This window comes from Gastrolobium bilobum, unplaced genomic scaffold (assembly GCF_033153095.1).
Source record: "Gastrolobium bilobum isolate Gb01-03AN ecotype WA unplaced genomic scaffold, APGP_CSIRO_Gbil_v1 utg1154, whole genome shotgun sequence".
In the NCBI taxonomy this organism is placed as follows: Eukaryota; Viridiplantae; Streptophyta; class Magnoliopsida; order Fabales; family Fabaceae; genus Gastrolobium; species Gastrolobium bilobum.
The window spans coordinates 439,861-458,409 of NW_026898337.1; the positions used below are offsets into that span (position 1 = coordinate 439,861).

The 18,549-nt window shown below is 34.4% G+C and overlaps 1 protein-coding gene and 7 pseudogenes across 1 annotated transcript; 1 reads left to right on the forward strand and 7 right to left on the reverse strand.

Annotated features, from left to right (window-relative positions):
* LOC133315008 (uncharacterized) lies at positions 1 to 2,581 on the forward strand. Its single transcript, XM_061516557.1, has 3 exons — positions 1 to 1,783; positions 1,863 to 2,038; positions 2,390 to 2,581. The coding sequence occupies exons 1-3, from the start codon at positions 1 to 3 to the stop codon at positions 2,579 to 2,581; spliced, it is 2,151 nt and encodes a 716-aa protein (XP_061372541.1).
* Positions 2,582 to 3,782: 1,201 nt separating this feature from the next.
* Positions 3,783 to 4,617, reverse strand: LOC133315009 (peroxidase 44-like; annotated as a pseudogene).
* Positions 4,618 to 5,371: 754 nt separating this feature from the next.
* Positions 5,372 to 6,208, reverse strand: LOC133314972 (peroxidase 44-like; annotated as a pseudogene).
* A 772-nt stretch (positions 6,209 to 6,980) lies between these two features.
* Positions 6,981 to 7,817, reverse strand: LOC133314974 (peroxidase 44-like; annotated as a pseudogene).
* Positions 7,818 to 8,569: 752 nt separating this feature from the next.
* LOC133314973 (peroxidase 44-like) lies at positions 8,570 to 9,406 on the reverse strand (annotated as a pseudogene).
* Positions 9,407 to 10,158: 752 nt separating this feature from the next.
* Positions 10,159 to 11,630, reverse strand: LOC133315010 (peroxidase 44-like; annotated as a pseudogene).
* A 101-nt stretch (positions 11,631 to 11,731) lies between these two features.
* LOC133315011 (peroxidase 44-like) lies at positions 11,732 to 12,605 on the reverse strand (annotated as a pseudogene).
* An 849-nt stretch (positions 12,606 to 13,454) lies between these two features.
* LOC133315012 (peroxidase 44-like) lies at positions 13,455 to 14,320 on the reverse strand (annotated as a pseudogene).
* Positions 14,321 to 18,549: the final 4,229 nt, after the last annotated feature.

Consider the following 18,549-nt stretch of genomic DNA (forward strand, 5'->3'; position numbering starts at 1 on the left):
ATGGCTTCCACTGAACCCGAAAAAACACCATCATCACAAGATGTATCGTCTCAATTTTTATCCCAGCCGCATTATAGAGGAAAAGTTGATCCAAGTTGGTCTCATTGTAAGCAGGTTATGGAGCAAGGGAAAACTGTGAATATGTGTCTTCATTGTAATAAGATTATTAGGGGAGGTGGGATAAATCGGTTAAAGTTTCATTTGGCTGGAGAAAAAGGGCATGTTGAAGCATGTAAGAAAGTTCAAGCTGAGATTCGTGCTCAAATGAAGCAAAATATTGATGAAAACAAGAAAAAGAAAAGAAAAGTTCAAGAGCAAGATCACGAAGGTGGTGAACATGTTGATGACTTGAGAATAACAAATGATCAAGTGCAACAAATTGCAAATTTATCAAGGAAATCACCTCTTATTTCTGAAAAGGGGAAGAGTATCAATTCCTCAGGTTCTTATTTTATCCCAGGAACAACTCCTGGAGCTCAACCGACATTAAAAAGTGTGTTACAAAGCAAAGAAGTGATTCGGAAAGCTCACCTTGCTATATCAAAATGGATGGTTCATGCGCGTCTCCCATTTAATGCAGCCAACTCACCTTATTTTCAAGAAATGTTTGATGCTGTATGTAGCTTAGGTGCAGGATTTAAAGCTCCATCATATCACATGCTACGTGGTGATTTGCTAAATAGCCAAGTTGATGAGGTCAAGAAACTTCTTGAGAGCTATAGAGCTGTTTGGAAGCATACTGGATGCACTATTATGGCAGATGGATGGACTGATCGTTGTAGGCGCACTCTTATTAATTTTCTGGTTTATTGCCCAAAAGGAACATTTTTTGTGAAATCTGTTGATGCTTCTCATGCATCTAAAACTGCAGAATTATTATACCAGCTTTTTAAAGAAATAATTTTGTTTGTTGGGCCAAACAATGTTGTTCAAATTGTGACTGATAATGCTGCTAACTATGTTGCTGCTGGGAGGTTATTAGAGGCTGAGTTTCCTAAGATATTTTGGTCTCCGTGTGCTGCTCATTGTGTTAATCTAATGTTCCAAGATATTGGCAAGTTAGATGATGTAATTGAAGCTGTGGAACATGCTGCAAAAATCACCAAGTATGTTTATAACCATTGTCATCCGTTGTATTTGATGAGAAAATTTACAGGTGGGAAAGAAATACTTCGTCCAGCTCCAACCCGTTTTGCCACAAATTTCATTGCTTTGCAAAGTATATTGGCTCAAAAAGATGCACTAAGAGAAATGGTAACATCAAGAGATTGGACAAGTTCAACTTATTCCAAGGATGTGAAGGCAAAAAAATTTGTGGAGCAAGTGTTAGACTCTAAATTTTGGAAACAATGTGCTGATATTGTAAAACTTATTGAGCCACTTGTACGTGTATTACGTATTGTTGATAGTGAAGATAAGCCTGCCATGGGTTTTCTTTATCAGGCCATAATTAAAGCTAGAGAGGAGATGGTGAGGAGATTTCAAAGAAATAAGAAGAAGGTGGAGCCATATTTGAAAATCTTAGATACTCGTTGGGATTCACAGCTTCGTAAAAATTTGCATGCTGCAGGTTATTGGTTAAATCCAGGATGTCATTTTAATATAGATGAATTTGAAAAATATGAGTTCACAACATCTGGCCTTTTGGATGTCATTGAGAGGTATTCTTTTGGGAATTCTGAGTTGCAAGCTAAATTGACAAATGAGATGAGGATATTCAAAGCTGCTGAAGGTGATTTTGGAAGGCAATCAGCTTTACGTGAACGAAATACAGTGATGCCAGGTAAAATTATTAACTTATCATAGTTGAAAAATATATTAGTATGAATTTATGAATACTACTTTTTTTTATTACATTCTAGATAAATGGTGGGAATGTTATGGCTTTGGTGCACCAAACTTGAGAAAATTAGCAATTCGTATCCTAAGCCAAACTTGTAGTGCCTCGGGCTGTGAGCGAAATTGGAGTATATTTGAGCATATTCATTCAAAAAAGAGAAATAGGTTGCACCACAAAAAGCTTAATGATCTTGTCTATGTTTGTTGCAACTTGAACCTGCAAACAAGGTATTATCATGTTCATTTATTGTTTATATTCATTTGTTATATTATACATATAAATATGTGCAAGTAATTTTCTGATGTTGAAAATTAAAAATTTTAGGGATCAAACGAAGCGCTAAAATTATGACCCAATTGATTTGGCAATGATTGAGGAGCATTCTGATTGGATTTTGGAGATGTCACCAACATTATTAAATGATGAAGAAGAGGAAGTTTTACGTCAAAACATAGACTTGAATGTCGTTCCACTAATTGCAAATGATATTGGTATGCTTTTGTACAACATAATAAATAGAATTTTATTGTTCAATTTGATTTTGATCAGTTAATATTTGCTATTAACTTACATGAAAATTTACTTGTCATAAATCAATTAAATTTGGATGAGGATGAAGATAATGATGCAGATTCACACAACGTGGAAGTTATAGCCCAAAATGAAAGCAATATTGGTCAAGGTTTAGATGAGTTTGGTGGGCCTAAATTCATTGATGCAACTTTGGAACCATGGGCATAGTGATAACATGCATTTCTACTTATTTAAGCTTATTTTTTGCAATTTATGGAGTAATTATGAACTTGTGAAACTGTAAAAGTGTGATTGGATATATTATATTTTGAGCTTATTTTGTGAGTTGACAGATGATGAATTTGTTTGATGGTTGGGGTTATAATATGTGTATCCTAAATAGTTATTTTGCTTGAAATCTTGAACTACTCCTTTGGAAGAATTGAAGTTATGGTAATTACTTTTGTTAAGTTATTATTCTTATCTCTAGAAGTTTGTTGATATTGATGGTATCAACTTGGGTTATATGTTGCTACACCATCCAAACAAAAAAACTTTACATATGCATACATGGATCAGGAAGAAGAGTTATTTTGTTCATTTTCCAAGATTTGGGATTTTTTGTAAAATCTTTACATATACATCCAGTGAGCAGGAAAAATTAATGTTTCTCAAGTTGTACTCAGATGCTGATTTTTCATATTTATATACATAATTACATATATTTATATATATTCGGGTCAACCAGTCCGACCAGTGACCCAGTGACCCAGTACCCCGACCGGGATGATGCCCGGTCCGTGTTTAACAACACTGTGTAAGCATGTAAACTGTTGATCTCCTTTGATCGAATCACCATCATATGTATTTGTAATTTTAATTTATTTTAGGGATATAATAGTCTTTCTCGTTCTAATTTTTAAATTTTTCAATTCCAATATAACATCATTTCGATTATTTATGTCTAAAGATCGGTCAAATTAGGGTAAGATAAATGTTTGCTAGCCCGGTCCGAAGCCAGACAAGTCACAATTCGTATCACATATGGTTACCACATAAGCCACGTTAAGGGCTAGATAATTTTGTTTTATTTTAACATTTAAAGTTTTAAATTATTTAATTACTAACGACTTAATTATATCTTAGCTAATATTGTTTATGATTCTATTCACGGGTTTAAAATTCCTTTCTAAGAAAAATAAAAATACGGTAAACAATCGCTAAACGCATTATGAACTAATAATTATATTTAGTTATGGATTTTGTGTAAAGGAATAAAAAAATTAACAAAATTGTAAGTTAAAGATAATATATATAACGCTGGTCATCCTACTTCTTATTACAGATAATATATATTCGTTGTGGCTTCACATGAATGAGAGTCCACAAAATAAAAAGAAAGTGTAATTGGATAAATATTCTAGTTGCCTTAGTTGAATACCCTGAAATTCTTGCGAATTTCTCCCTCATCCCCAACGAGAACTTCAATCTTCGCCATCTTCAAAATTGCATTTGCAAAACTTTTTCAAAATTTATCACCTTGTGCTGCAAAACGTGACACAAAAGCCCTTTGTTGCTTTATCTAAAGCAAGTTGCTGATCAATATGCAAAACACCCCTTTTGACAAGAATCTCCATGTAGAAGTGGTTATCAACAAGAAAAGGTATTTTCTGGTCCAAAAATGCAGCGGGGTCACCACTCACTGTTGAGTTACACAACTTGCAAGCTTTGCCTCTAAAGCAGGGTCCATTGCAAGGTCAGGTACCTCACCATGTCTATCTGAAAAGAAACGACATTGTGCAACACCAACTGTATGTGCACCCATATTTTTGAAAAAATTTGTAATGCTATTGGCACAGGAGTGAAGGGTCCTGGCAAATCAACTTCGTTACTTTTAGAGACTAACCCATCACGTCTTCCTGTGGGAACAACGTATTTTGATCCTCCAGATAAAGCAACAACATCTCTTGTTGCTAATGTTATGATATCTGCACATGACACTACTGAAGGACATGTAGCTTTAAGGTTTTCCTTGACCTCATCAATCAGATCATACGCTCGAACGCTAGCGTTTGGAGTTGCGTTTCTCTCTGATGTGTTGTTCTTGGTGGAGTCTATGAGTATTTATGCATCACAACCCTACAGAAAGAAGAAATGTTACAAGTTTAGTTGTCATGAGTTGTTGTATAGGAAAATGCACGTTATATTTACAACATGTTTAAATAAATTGCTCTTACTCTAACAAAAGAATCGTGTAATAGCATGCGCGGTAATTATTTATTTTGACACACGAACGCACGTGCACACGCACGCACGCATGCACCTGCGCACGCCCGCACCCACACACATACACACGTACATAATCTGAGAGTCGTTGATCTTTCTTTGATCTAACGACTCTGATTTGTAAGCATGTAAACCATTGATCTGCTTTGATAGAACCGCCATCATATGTATTTGTAATTTTAATTTATTTTAGGGATATAATAGTCTTATCATTCTAATTTTTTAATTTTTCAATTCCAAAATAGCGTTATTTTGATTATTTATGTCTAAAGATCGATAAAATTAGGGTACAATAAATGTTTGCTAGCCCTGTCCGAAGCCAGGCAAGTCACGATTCAAATCACATATGGTTACCACATGAGCCACGTTAAGGGCTAGATAATTTTGTTTTATTTTAACATTTAAAGTTTTAAATTATTTAATTACTAACGACTTAATTATATCTTAGCTAATATTGTTTATCATTCGATTCACGGGTTTAAAATTATTTTCTAAGAAAAATAAAAAATACGGTAAACAATCGCTAAACACATTATGAACTAATAATTATATTTAGTGTTGGATTTTATGTAAAGGAATAACAAAATTAACAAAATTGTAAGTTAAAGATAATATATATAACGCTGGTCATCCTACTTCTTATTACAGATAATATATATTTGTTGTGACTTCACATGAATGAGAGTCCACAAAATAAAAAGAAAGTGTAATTGGATAAATAATCTAGTTGCCTTAGTTGAATACCCTGAAATTCTTGCGAATTTCTCCCTCATCCCCAACGAGAACTTCAATCTTCGCCATCTTCACAATTGCATTTGCAAAACTTTTTCGAAATTTATCACCTTTTGCTGCAAAACGTGACACAAAAGCCCTTTGTAGCTTTATCTAAAGCAAGTTGCTGATCAATCTGCAAAACACCCCTTTTGACAAGAATCTCCATGTAGAAGTGGTTATCAACAAGAAAATGTTTTTTCTGGTCCAAAAATGCAGCAGGCTCACCACTCACGGTTGAGTTACACAACTTGGCAAGCTTTGCCTCTAACGCAGGGTCCATTGTAGGGTCAGGTACCTCACCAAGTCTATCAGAAAAAATGGCAGTGTGCAACACCAACTGTATGTGCACCCATTTTTTCGCAAACATTTGTGATGCTATTGGCACAGGAGTGAACGGTACTGGCAAATCAACTTCGTTACTTTTAGAGACTAATCCATCACGTCTTCCTGTGGGAACAACGTATTTTGATCCTCCAGATAAAGCAACAAAATCTCTTGTTGCTAATGTTATGATATCTGCACATGACACTATTGAAGGACATGTAGCTTCAAGGTTTTCCTTGACCTCATCAATCAGATCATACGCTCGAACGCTAGCGTTTGGAGTTGCGTTTCTCTCTGATGTGTTGTTCTTGGTGGAGTCTATGAGTATTTATGCATCACAACCCTACAGAAAGAAGAAATGTTACAAGTTTAGTTGTCATGAGTTGTTGTATAGGAAAATGCACGTTATATTTACAACATGTTTAAATAAATTGCTCTTACTCTAACAAAAGAATCGTGTAATTGCATGCGCAGTAATTATTTATTTTGACACACGCACGCACGTACACATGCACGCACGCATGCACATGCGCACGCACGCATGCACATGCGCACGCCCGCACCCACACACATACACACGTACATAATCTGAGAGTCGTTGATCTTTCTTTGATCTAACGACTCTGATTTGTAAGCATGTAAACCATTGATCTGCTTTGATAGAACCGCCATCATATGTATTTGTAATTTTAATTTATTTTAGGGATATAATAGTCTTTATCATTCTAATTTTTTAATTTTCCAATTCCAAAATAGCGTCATTTTGATTATTTATGTCTAAAGATCGATAAAATTAGGATACAATAAATGTTTGCTAGCCCTGTCCGAAGCCAGGCAAGTCACGATTCAAATCACACATGGTTACCACATGAGCCACGTTAAGGGCTAGATAACTTTGATTTATTTTAACATTTAAAGTTTTAAATTATTTAATTACTAACGACTTAATTATATCTTAGCTAATATTGTTTATCATTCGATTCACGGGTTTAAAATTATTTTCTAAGAAAAATAAAAAATACGGTAAACAATCGCTAAACACATTATGAACTAATAATTATATTTAGTGTTGGATTTTATGTAAAGGAATAACAAAATTAACAAAATTGTAAGTTAAAGATAATATATACAACGCTGGTCGTCCTACTTCTTATTACAGATAATATATATTCGTTGTGACTTCACATGAATGAGAGTCCACAAAATAAAAAGAAAGTGTAATTGGATAAATAATCTAGTTGCCTTAGTTGAATACCCTGAAATTCTTGCGAATTTCTCCCTCATCCCCAACTTGAACTTCAATCTTCGCCATCTTAACAATTGCATTTGCAAAACTTTTTCGAAATTTATCACCTTTTGCTGCAAAACGTGACACAAAAGCCCTTTGTAGCTTTATCTAAAGCAAGTTGCTGATCAATCTGCAAAACACCCCTTTTGACAAGAACCTCCATGTAGAAGTGGTTATCAACAAGAAAATGTTTTTTCTGGTCCAAAAATGCAGCAGGCTCACCACTCACGGTTGAGTTACACAACTTGGCAAGCTTTGCCTCTAACGCAGGGTCCATTGTAGGGTCAGGTACCTCACCAAGTCTATCAGAAAAAATGGCAGTGTGCAACACCAACTGTATGTGCACCCATTTTTTCGCAAACATTTGTGATGCTATTGGCACAGGAGTGAACGGTACTGGCAAATCAACTTCGTTACTTTTAGAGACTAATCCATCACGTCTTCCTGTGGGAACAACGTATTTTGATCCTCCAGATAAAGCAACAAAATCTCTTGTTGCTAATGTTATGATATCTGCACATGACACTATTGAAGGACATGTAGCTTCAAGGTTTTCCTTGACCTCATCAATCAGATCATACGCTCGAACGCTAGCGTTTGGAGTTGCGTTTTTCTCTGATGTGTTGTTCTTGGTGGAGTCTATGAGTATTTATGCATCACAACCCTACAGAAAGAAGAAATGTTACAAGTTTAGTTGTCATGAGTTGTTGTATAGGAAAATGCACGTTATATTTACAACATGTTTAAATAAATTGCTCTTACTCTAACAAAAGAATCGTGTAATTGCATGCGCAGTAATTATTTATTTTGACACACGCACGCACGTACACATGCACGCACGCATGCACATGCGCACGCCCGCACCCACACACATACACACGTACATAATCTGAGAGTCGTTGATCTTTCTTTGATCTAACGACTCTGATTTGTAAGCATGTAAACCATTGATCTGCTTTGATAGAACCGCCATCATATGTATTTGTAATTTTAATTTATTTTAGGGATATAATAGTCTTTATCATTCTAATTTTTTAATTTTCCAATTCCAAAATAGCGTCATTTTGATTATTTATGTCTAAAGATCGATAAAATTAGGATACAATAAATGTTTGCTAGCCCTGTCCGAAGCCAGGCAAGTCACGATTCAAATCACACATGGTTACCACATGAGCCACGTTAAGGGCTAGATAACTTTGATTTATTTTAACATTTAAAGTTTTAAATTATTTAATTACTAACGACTTAATTATATCTTAGCTAATATTGTTTATCATTCGATTCACGGGTTTAAAATTATTTTCTAAGAAAAATAAAAAATACGGTAAACAATCGCTAAACACATTATGAACTAATAATTATATTTAGTGTTGGATTTTATGTAAAGGAATAACAAAATTAACAAAATTGTAAGTTAAAGATAATATATACAACGCTGGTCGTCCTACTTCTTATTACAGATAATATATATTCGTTGTGACTTCACATGAATGAGAGTCCACAAAATAAAAAGAAAGTGTAATTGGATAAATAATCTAGTTGCCTTAGTTGAATACCCTGAAATTCTTGCGAATTTCTCCCTCATCCCCAACTTGAACTTCAATCTTCGCCATCTTAACAATTGCATTTGCAAAACTTTTTCGAAATTTATCACCTTTTGCTGCAAAACGTGACACAAAAGCCCTTTGTAGCTTTATCTAAAGCAAGTTGCTGATCAATCTGCAAAACACCCCTTTTGACAAGAACCTCCATGTAGAAGTGGTTATCAACAAGAAAATGTTTTTTCTGGTCCAAAAATGCAGCAGGCTCACCACTCACGGTTGAGTTACACAACTTGGCAAGCTTTGCCTCTAACGCAGGGTCCATTGTAGGGTCAGGTACCTCACCAAGTCTATCAGAAAAAATGGCAGTGTGCAACACCAACTGTATGTGCACCCATTTTTTCGCAAACATTTGTGATGCTATTGGCACAGGAGTGAACGGTACTGGCAAATCAACTTCGTTACTTTTAGAGACTAATCCATCACGTCTTCCTGTGGGAACAACGTATTTTGATCCTCCAGATAAAGCAACAAAATCTCTTGTTGCTAATGTTATGATATCTGCACATGACACTATTGAAGGACATGTAGCTTCAAGGTTTTCCTTGACCTCATCAATCAGATCATACGCTCGAACGCTAGCGTTTGGAGTTGCGTTTTTCTCTGATGTGTTGTTCTTGGTGGAGTCTATGAGTATTTATGCATCACAACCCTACAGAAAGAAGAAATGTTACAAGTTTAGTTGTCATGAGTTGTTGTATAGGAAAATGCACGTTATATTTACAACATGTTTAAATAAATTGCTCTTACTCTAACAAAAGAATCGTGTAATTGCATGCGCAGTAATTATTTATTTTGACACACGCACGCACGTACACACGCACGCACGCATGCACATGCGCACGCCCGCACCCACACACATACACACGTACATAATCTGAGAGTCGTTGATCTTTCTTTGATCTAACGACTCTGATTTGTAAGCATGTAAACCATTGATCTGCTTTGATAGAACCGCCATCATATGTATTTGTAATTTTAATTTATTTTAGGGATATAATAGTCTTTATCATTCTAATTTTTTAATTTTCCAATTCCAAAATAGCGTCATTTTGATTATTTATGTCTAAAGATCGATAAAATTAGGATACAATAAATGTTTGCTAGCCCTGTCCGAAGCCAGGCAAGTCACGATTCAAATCACACATGGTTACCACATGAGCCACGTTAAGGGCTAGATAACTTTGATTTATTTTAACATTTAAAGTTTTAAATTATTTAATTACTAACGACTTAATTATATCTTAGCTAATATTGTTTATCATTCGATTCACGGGTTTAAAATTATTTTCTAAGAAAAATAAAAAATACGGTAAACAATCGCTAAACACATTATGAACTAATAATTATATTTAGTGTTGGATTTTATGTAAAGGAATAACAAAATTAACAAAATTGTAAGTTAAAGATAATATATACAACGCTGGTCATCCTACTTCTTATTACAGATAATATATATTCGTTGTGACTTCACATGAATGAGAGTCCACAAAATAAAAAGAAAGTGTAATTGGATAAATAATCTAGTTGCCTTAGTTGAATACCCTGAAATTCTTGCGAATTTCTCCCTCATCCCCAATGAGAACTTCAATCTTCGCCATCTTCACAATTGCATTTGCAAAACTTTTTCAAAATTTATCACCTTTGGCTGCAAAACGTGACACAAAAGCCCTTTGTAGCTTTATCTAAAGCAAGTTGCTGATCAATCTGCAAAACACCCCTTTTGACAAGAATCTCCATGTAGAAGTGGTTATCAACAAGAAAATGTATTTGCTGGTCCAAAAATGCAGCGGGGTCACCACTCACTATTGAGTTACACAACTTGGCAAGCTTTGCCTCTAAAGCAGGGTCAGGTACCTCACCATGTCTATCTGAAAAGAAACGACATTGTGCAACACCGACTGTATGTGCACCCACATTTTTGCAAAAATTTGTAATGCTATTGGCACAGGAGTGAAGGGTCCTGGCAAATCAACTTCGTTACTTTTAGAGACTAACCCATCACGTCTTCCTGTGGGAACAACGTATTTTGATCCTCTAAATAAAGCAACAACATCTCTTGTTGCTAATGTTATGATATCTGCACATGACACTATTGAAGGGCATGTAGCTTCAAGGTTTTCCTTGACCTCATCAATCAGATCATACGCTCGAACGCTAGCGTTTGGAGTTGCGTTTCTCTCTGATGTGTTGTTCTTGGTGGAGTCTATGAGTATGTATGCATCACAACCCTACAGAAAGAAGAAATGTTACAAGTTTAGTTGTCATGAGTTGCTGTATAGGAAAATGCACGTTATATTTACAACATGTTTAAATAAATTGCTCTTACTCTAACAAAAGAATCGTGTAATTGCATGCGCAGTAATTATTTATTTTGACACACGCACGGACGTACACACGCACGCATACACATGCGCATGCCCGCACCCACACACATAACACATACATAATCTGAGAGTCGTTGATCTTTCTTTGATCTAACGACTCTGATTTGTAAGCATGTAAACCATTGATCTGCTTTGATAGAACCGCCATCATATGTATTTGTAATTTTAATTTACTTTAGGGATATAATAGTCTTTATCATTCTAATTTTTTAATTTTTCAATTCCAAAATAGCTTCATTTTGATTATTTATGTCTAAAGATCGATAAAATTAGGGTACAATAAATGTTTGCTAGCCCTGTCCGAAGCCAGGCAAGTCACGATTCAAATCACATATGGTTACCACATGAGCCACGTTAAGGGCTAGATAACTTTGTTTTATTTTAACATTTAAAGTTTTAAATTATTTAATTACTAACGACTTAATTATATCTTAGCTAATATTGTTCATCATTCGATTCACGGGTTTAAAATTATTTTCTAAGAAAAATAAAAAATACGTAAACAATCGCTAAACACATTATGAACTAATAATTATATTTAGTGTTGGATTTTATGTAAAGGAATAACAAAATTAACAAAATTGTAAGTTAAAGATAATATATACAACGTTGGTCATCCTACTTCTTATTACAGATAATATATATTCGTTGTGACTTCACATGAATGAGAGTCCACAAAATAAAAAGAAAGTGTAATTGGATAAATAATCTAGTTGCCTTAGTTTAATACCCTGAAATTCTTGCGAATTTCTCCCTCATCCCCAACGAGAACTTCAATCTTCGCCATCTTCACAATTGCATTTGCAAAACTTTTTCAAAATTTATCACCTTTTGCAGCAAAACGTGACACAAAAGCCCTTTGTAGCTTTATCTAAATCAAGTTGCTGATCAATCTGCAAAACACCCCTTTTGACAAGAATCTCCATGTAGAAGTGGTTATCAACAAGAAAATGTATTTTCTGGTCCAAAAATGCAGCAGGCTCACCACTCACGGTTGAGTTACACAACTTGGCAAGCTTTGCCTCTAACGCAGGGTCCATTGTAGGGTCAGGTACCTCGCCAAGTCTATCAGAAAAAATGGCAGTGTGCAACACCAACTGTATGTGCACCCATTTTTTCGCAAACATTTGTGATGCTATTGGCACAGGAGTGAACGGTACTGGCAAATCAACTTCGTTACTTTTAGAGACTAATCCATCACGTCTTCCTGTGGGAACAACATATTTTGATCCTCCAGATAAAGCAACAACATCTCTTGTTGCTAATGTTATGATATCTGCACATAACACTATTGAAGGACATGTAGCTTCAAGGCTTTCCTTGACCTCATCAATCAGATCATTCGCTCGAACGCTAGATTTTGGACTTGCGTTTCTCTCTGATGTGTTGTTCTTGGTGGAGTCTATGAGTATGGGTGCATTACAACCCTGCAGAAAGAAGAAATGTTACAAGTTTAGTTGTAATGAATTGATGTATAGGAAAATGCAATTTATTTTTAAGAGAAGAAATTATTTTTAATTAATTTTTTACAACATGTTTAAATAAATTTCTTTTACTCTAACAAAAGAATCGTGGAATTGCATGCGAAGTAATTATTTATTTTGACACAAGCACGCACGCACGCACGTACACACGCACGCACGCATGCGCTTGCGCACGCCTGAACCCACACACACACGCGTGCGCATGCACGCACACACACACACACCCAGAAATATATATATATATATATATATATAATAGGATCGTCTGACATTGGCATCTAACAAAAAATTTTGACACATAATGTGAGAGTCGTTGATCTTTCTTTGATCTAACGACTCTGATTTGTAAGCATGTAAATTATTGATCTGCTCTGATCGAACCGTCATCATATGTATTTGTAATTTTAATTTATTTTAGGGATATAATAGTCTTTATCATTCTAATTTTTTAATTTTTCAATTCCAAAATAACGTAATTTCGTTTATTTACGCCTAAAGATCGGTCAAATTAGGGTAAGACAAATGTGTGCTAGCCCTGTCCGAAGCCAGGAAAGTCACAATTCAAATCAAATATGGTTACCACATGAGCCACGTTAAGTGCTAGATAATTTTATTTTATTTTTAACATTTATAGTTTTAAATTATTTAATTACTAACGACTTAATTATATCTTAGCTAATACTATTTATCATTCGATTCAGGGGTTAAAAATCTTTTCTAAGGAAAATAAAAATACGGTAAACAATCGTTAAACGCATTATGAACTAATAATTATATGTAGTGTTGGATTTTATGTAAAGGAATAACAAAATTAACAAAATTGTAAGTTAAAGATAATATATATAACGCAGGTCATCCTACTTCTTATTACAGATAATATATATTCGTTGTGACTTCACATGAATGAGAGTCCACAAAATAAAAAGAAAGTGTAATTGGATAAATAATCTAGTTGCCTTAGTTGAATACCCTGAAATTCTTGTGAATTTCTCCCTCATCCCCAACGAGAACTTCAATCTTCGCCATCTTCACAATTGCATTTGCAAAACTTTTTCGAAATTTATCACCTTTGGCTGCAAAACGTGACACAAAAGCCCTTTGTAGCTTTATCTAAAGCAAGTTGCTGATCAATCTGCAAAACACCCCTTTTGACAAGAATCTCCATGTAGAAGTGGTTATCAACAAGAAAAGGTATTTTCTGGTCCAAAAATGCAGCGGGGTCACCACTTACTGTTGAGTTACACAACTTGCCAAGCTTTGCCTCTAAAGCAGGGTCAGGTACCTCACTATGTCTATCTGAAAAGAAACGACATTGTGCAACACCAACTGTATGTGCACCCACATTTTTGCAAAAATTTGTAATGCTATTGGCACAAGAGTGAAGGGTCCTGGCAAATCAACTTCGTTACTTTTAGAGACTAGCCCATCACATCTTCCTGTGGGAACAACGTATTTTGATCCTCCAGATAAAGCAACAACATCTCTTGTTGCTAATGTTATGATATCTGCACATGACATTATTGAAGGACATGTAGCTTCAAGGTTTTCCTTGACCTCATCAATCAGATCATACGCTCGAACGCTAGCGTTTGGAGTTGCGTTTCTCTCTGATGTGTTGTTCTTGGTGGAGTCTATGAGTATGGATGCATCACAACCCTGCAGAAAGAAGAAATGTTACAAGTTTAGTTGTAATGAATTGATGTATAGGAAAATGCAATTTATTTTTAAGAGAAAAAATTATTTTTCATTATAATATTTTACAACATATTTAAATAAATTGCTCTTACTCTAACAAAAGAATTGTGTAATTGCATGCGAAGTAATTATTTATTTTGACACACGCACGCACGTACGCACACATGCAAAAAGATCAAGAAGATGCAAAAAGAAGGATGTTCGTCATTGTTTGGACGTGTTCGTGACTTTCCGATTGCCGATTTGAGAAACCAAACAAATGGCGTGAAAGAGGACATAGAACGGTGGCCGAAAAAGGACAGCAGATGTGCCCCAACATGCCGCTAAATTGGCTACGCCTGAGTTTCACTCACCCGTACATATCCGGTGCATGGAGGTGTGTGGATGACTAGTTTCAAGTGTTTCTAGTGGCATTGTGTTCGTCTCTTCACTACGGTCCTTCCCCTTGAGTTTCGTGCTGAGATGAGTTCAGGTGATGGCGTAGTGGACGTGACAGTTTGGGCTCCTGAAAGTGGACTTAGGGTTTCTTGCCAAGATTTGGTATTTTGGGCTCATGGTTACCATAAAGGGGCTTGAAACAGAACCTATGGACCAAAAGAAATGAGCATATGAGCTGAGAAGCTTTTATTTTTTTATTTTTGTATAGAACCATGGATTAAAGTCTAATTTATAATTATTTTATTTTGAATGTATTATATGATGCGATAATATACTTGATGTGATAACATGCCATATAGAATAGGTGGTTCCATATTGTTGCATAACTTCTTATTTACATGAGCATATTAGCTATTATGTCTTCAGCGACTAGTGTGATAGTTATTATGAGATTATTTTGATTTTTAGATTATCCTTGAAAATTAATTAATAATTATTATGATTTCTCTCTCTCTACATATATATATACATAGATTAATAATTGAATTAATTAATGTTGGATAATAAAAATCAAGACAAATAATTCAGAAAATTTCCTAACAGAACTTTTTGTTTTGTGAGTAAATTTGTGGGTCTTCTAAAATGGTTATTTGTTAAACACACATTGCATATCACAATCATGTATCATTATTGTGTGAAGCACACGTTGCTTATCATAATTGGATTTTAAGACATTAATGTTTTTAAAAATTTTGTAAATTATTGTACGACCCATTGTCAACAATGATTGGATGCTAAGGATAATTTTTGAAATTAAACAATGGTTTCTCTCAATTAAACAATTCTAGAAAATTGAAAAATTGCATATGTAGAATGGGAGGATATTTAAATTAATTTAACCTCAAGCGCACTATTGGACCATTAATAAAATAAGAATCTAAAGCCTCATCGGATAAGCATGATTGAATTTTATTAGATTGGACCTAAATAATCATGGGAGGAGATTTAAATTCAGAAATTAATTTAACCTCTAGGCGCATTGTGGGCCTGTTAATAAAATAATCATGTGAAGCCCCATCGGATAAACATGATTGGATTTTATTAGATTAGACCTAACTAATCTTGGGAGAAAATTTAAATTAAGAAATTAATTTAACCTCCAAGCGCATAGTGGTCTTATTGATAAAATAATTTTGTGATGCCTCATTGGATAAACATGATTGAATTTTATTAGAGCCTTAATAATTTCAAAATTTTAATTAAATATTGTACAACCCATCACTTGGCAGTACTCAGTTATTAAAGACAATTATGAAATTAAACAATTAATTCGATTAAGCTTATGAAAATTCTCAAATAAAATATTGAATGGGTGAAGATTTTAAAATTGATTAATTAATTTTAAAATCTGAGGGCTCCATTTGTGGGTTTATTAGTGAAATGGTTATCATTGAAGCCCTATCGGATAAGGATAATCGGATTTCACTAGATTAAACCTTAATAATTTTGAAATTTTAGTAAAGTATTATATGACCCATCATCGGCAATGCTTGGATATTAAGGATAATTTTAAAATTAAAAAATGGTTAATTACATTCAACTTTGGTAAAAATTTTAACCCTCCCATCGAGGCTCCAGCAATGGCACCAAAGACCTAAATAATAATTTTAGTTTTTACAAGTGACTTGTCCATCGTAAGACAATAAAGGTAATGCACATTCTTAAGTTGGTTCTATCAAAGTTTATTGTAAAGACACCTAAAGAATTTTGGAAAGGGTGCAAGCCTAGTTCAAACCATATTAAGATTTAGGATGCGCCGACATGTCCTACAACAACTGTCAAATAAGATGAAATCTTGTACGGAAGTGTGCATATCTTTTGGCTACCCTAAGAGAACTAGGGATGAGATCTTACTTAATCTAAAGGACAAAATGATCTAAGTTAGCACTAACATAAGTTTCTTAGAGGAAGACTAGACGAGAAATTATAAGCTCTTAAGTAAGATTATTCTAGATGAGACTTATCTCAGATAGAGAATTTCCAGGATCTCTAGAAGCTCTATCTTCTGTTCCCTTGATTGTTCAAAGAGAGAAAAGATATACCTCTAAGTGAACAATCACAAGAAGTGGATCTTGCAGACCCAGTTACTAAGAGTTTGCTTGAACTTGTATTCAAGAGGCATGTTACTTTTTTGGGTCGTAGGAGGATCCCAGACATGCATTAAGTGAGTGGGAGATATTGTGTTCATTGTGCTCTTGGAGTAAGACAATAAAACAATGTAATCATTTTTTATGTATTTTACAAATGAGGTTTTATTCATGGTTTAGTGCACACAATTTACAAACATTAAGGTCTGGATCAATTGTGGAGTATATGAGCATTTGGATACGTTCATAGAGGACATGACTATAGGTTCTCACGATTAATGAACAAGTTCACAATTGTTAAACAAAGTTGGAGCTTTATTTAGGATGCAATATTTTATGAAATGGTTTTGTCCGAATCATTATAAAATATTGGTGTAAATTAACATTCACATTGAAAGGATCAATGAGAGATTTGATTAAGGTTATTTTTCTGTCATAAGATATCAAATCTCCAGTTAACTATAGTTATGTGATTGATCTTAATTCTGAGTTTATTATAAATAGGTAATTAAATAGTCTTCATTCTCTGATCTACCAACGGGTGAGGACCGAACTATTCATGGCCAATAACTCGGTATTTTGGGAGTGAAATTATTTGATTATCGGTATTTATGAGTTAAGCAACATGGAATTTGTAGGATATGTACCCTTGATATGTTTCGGTACTAGGATATTGAAGACATTGGCCAGTGCATGTAATCCATTAGAGAAACTATCATAATCAAGGGAATAAATAATTGATTGAGTGAAAAAAAATTTGTCAATCAATTATTGACATTCTACAAAAGGACGACGCATATTCATGTTATAAGTGTTATTAGTCATGGAGTTCAAATTTGGGCTTTTAGTGGAGTAGCACCGAATTAGATAATAATTCAATGATTATCAAGAGACTTGATTAGTAACAGATGGTAGATCTCCAGGCTAGCTTGAGACAAGGGATACATTGTTTTTTAGTTAATGATGACTTAAGGGTTACATGGTCTTGAGTTTTGGACTCAAGTTTATAGCCAAAAGAGCAAGTAGGAGATTGATGGGTTTGTGCTCTTTTACTTAATTCCAATTGTGATAAGAGTATGAGAAGAGCTTAAGAAGCCTAGAGCCCAATGAGCTTAGGGCTAGAGTTTCTTGAAACCCATATAAATACTAACGCTTAAGTCATCAGCCTCCGAGGGTTATTAAACAAAAAAGGTAAGCTCAGATTTGAAAAGTGCACATACACTTCTCCTTACCCTTCGAGAGATAGCTTGGAAGGTTTGCCAGAAGCTAGAGAGATCTATTCGTGTTGTAACATAGAAGAGATTGGTTCGTGAGTTCGTGTTGTGACACAAAGGACACCGATTCGTGGAGCATCATCCCAGATCTGCGCTACAAGAGGTAATTGTAAACAATGATGATCTGTTACATCTCAAACCACAATGGTCTAAAACGCTTCCGTAGATCCAGTTATGCCTACATTCAAACAAGTCTTAAAACTCATGAAGAGTTAAAACAGAGTAATAGGCAATAAAAAAATAAAATAAGGTAGTTTGTTATCAATAACATCCAAGATTTCAAGTCTACAACATAACAAAATTCGAAGTCACCATCTTTCTATTCCATACCTCACTCTTTCAGCTTGTTCAATGCTCAATATTTGGTTTTCAAAACAACCATCATAACAACAACTTTCATGAAAATATGAGATTAAGAGAGGGTTCAAGTAACAACAAATTAATTTAAAATAAATATATGAACAGTTGAAATTAAAAAATAGCAACTTACATCATCAACTGTTAATCAAAATCCACACCAAAATCATCATCGACTTTTGTATTTTGGGAAATATCTAA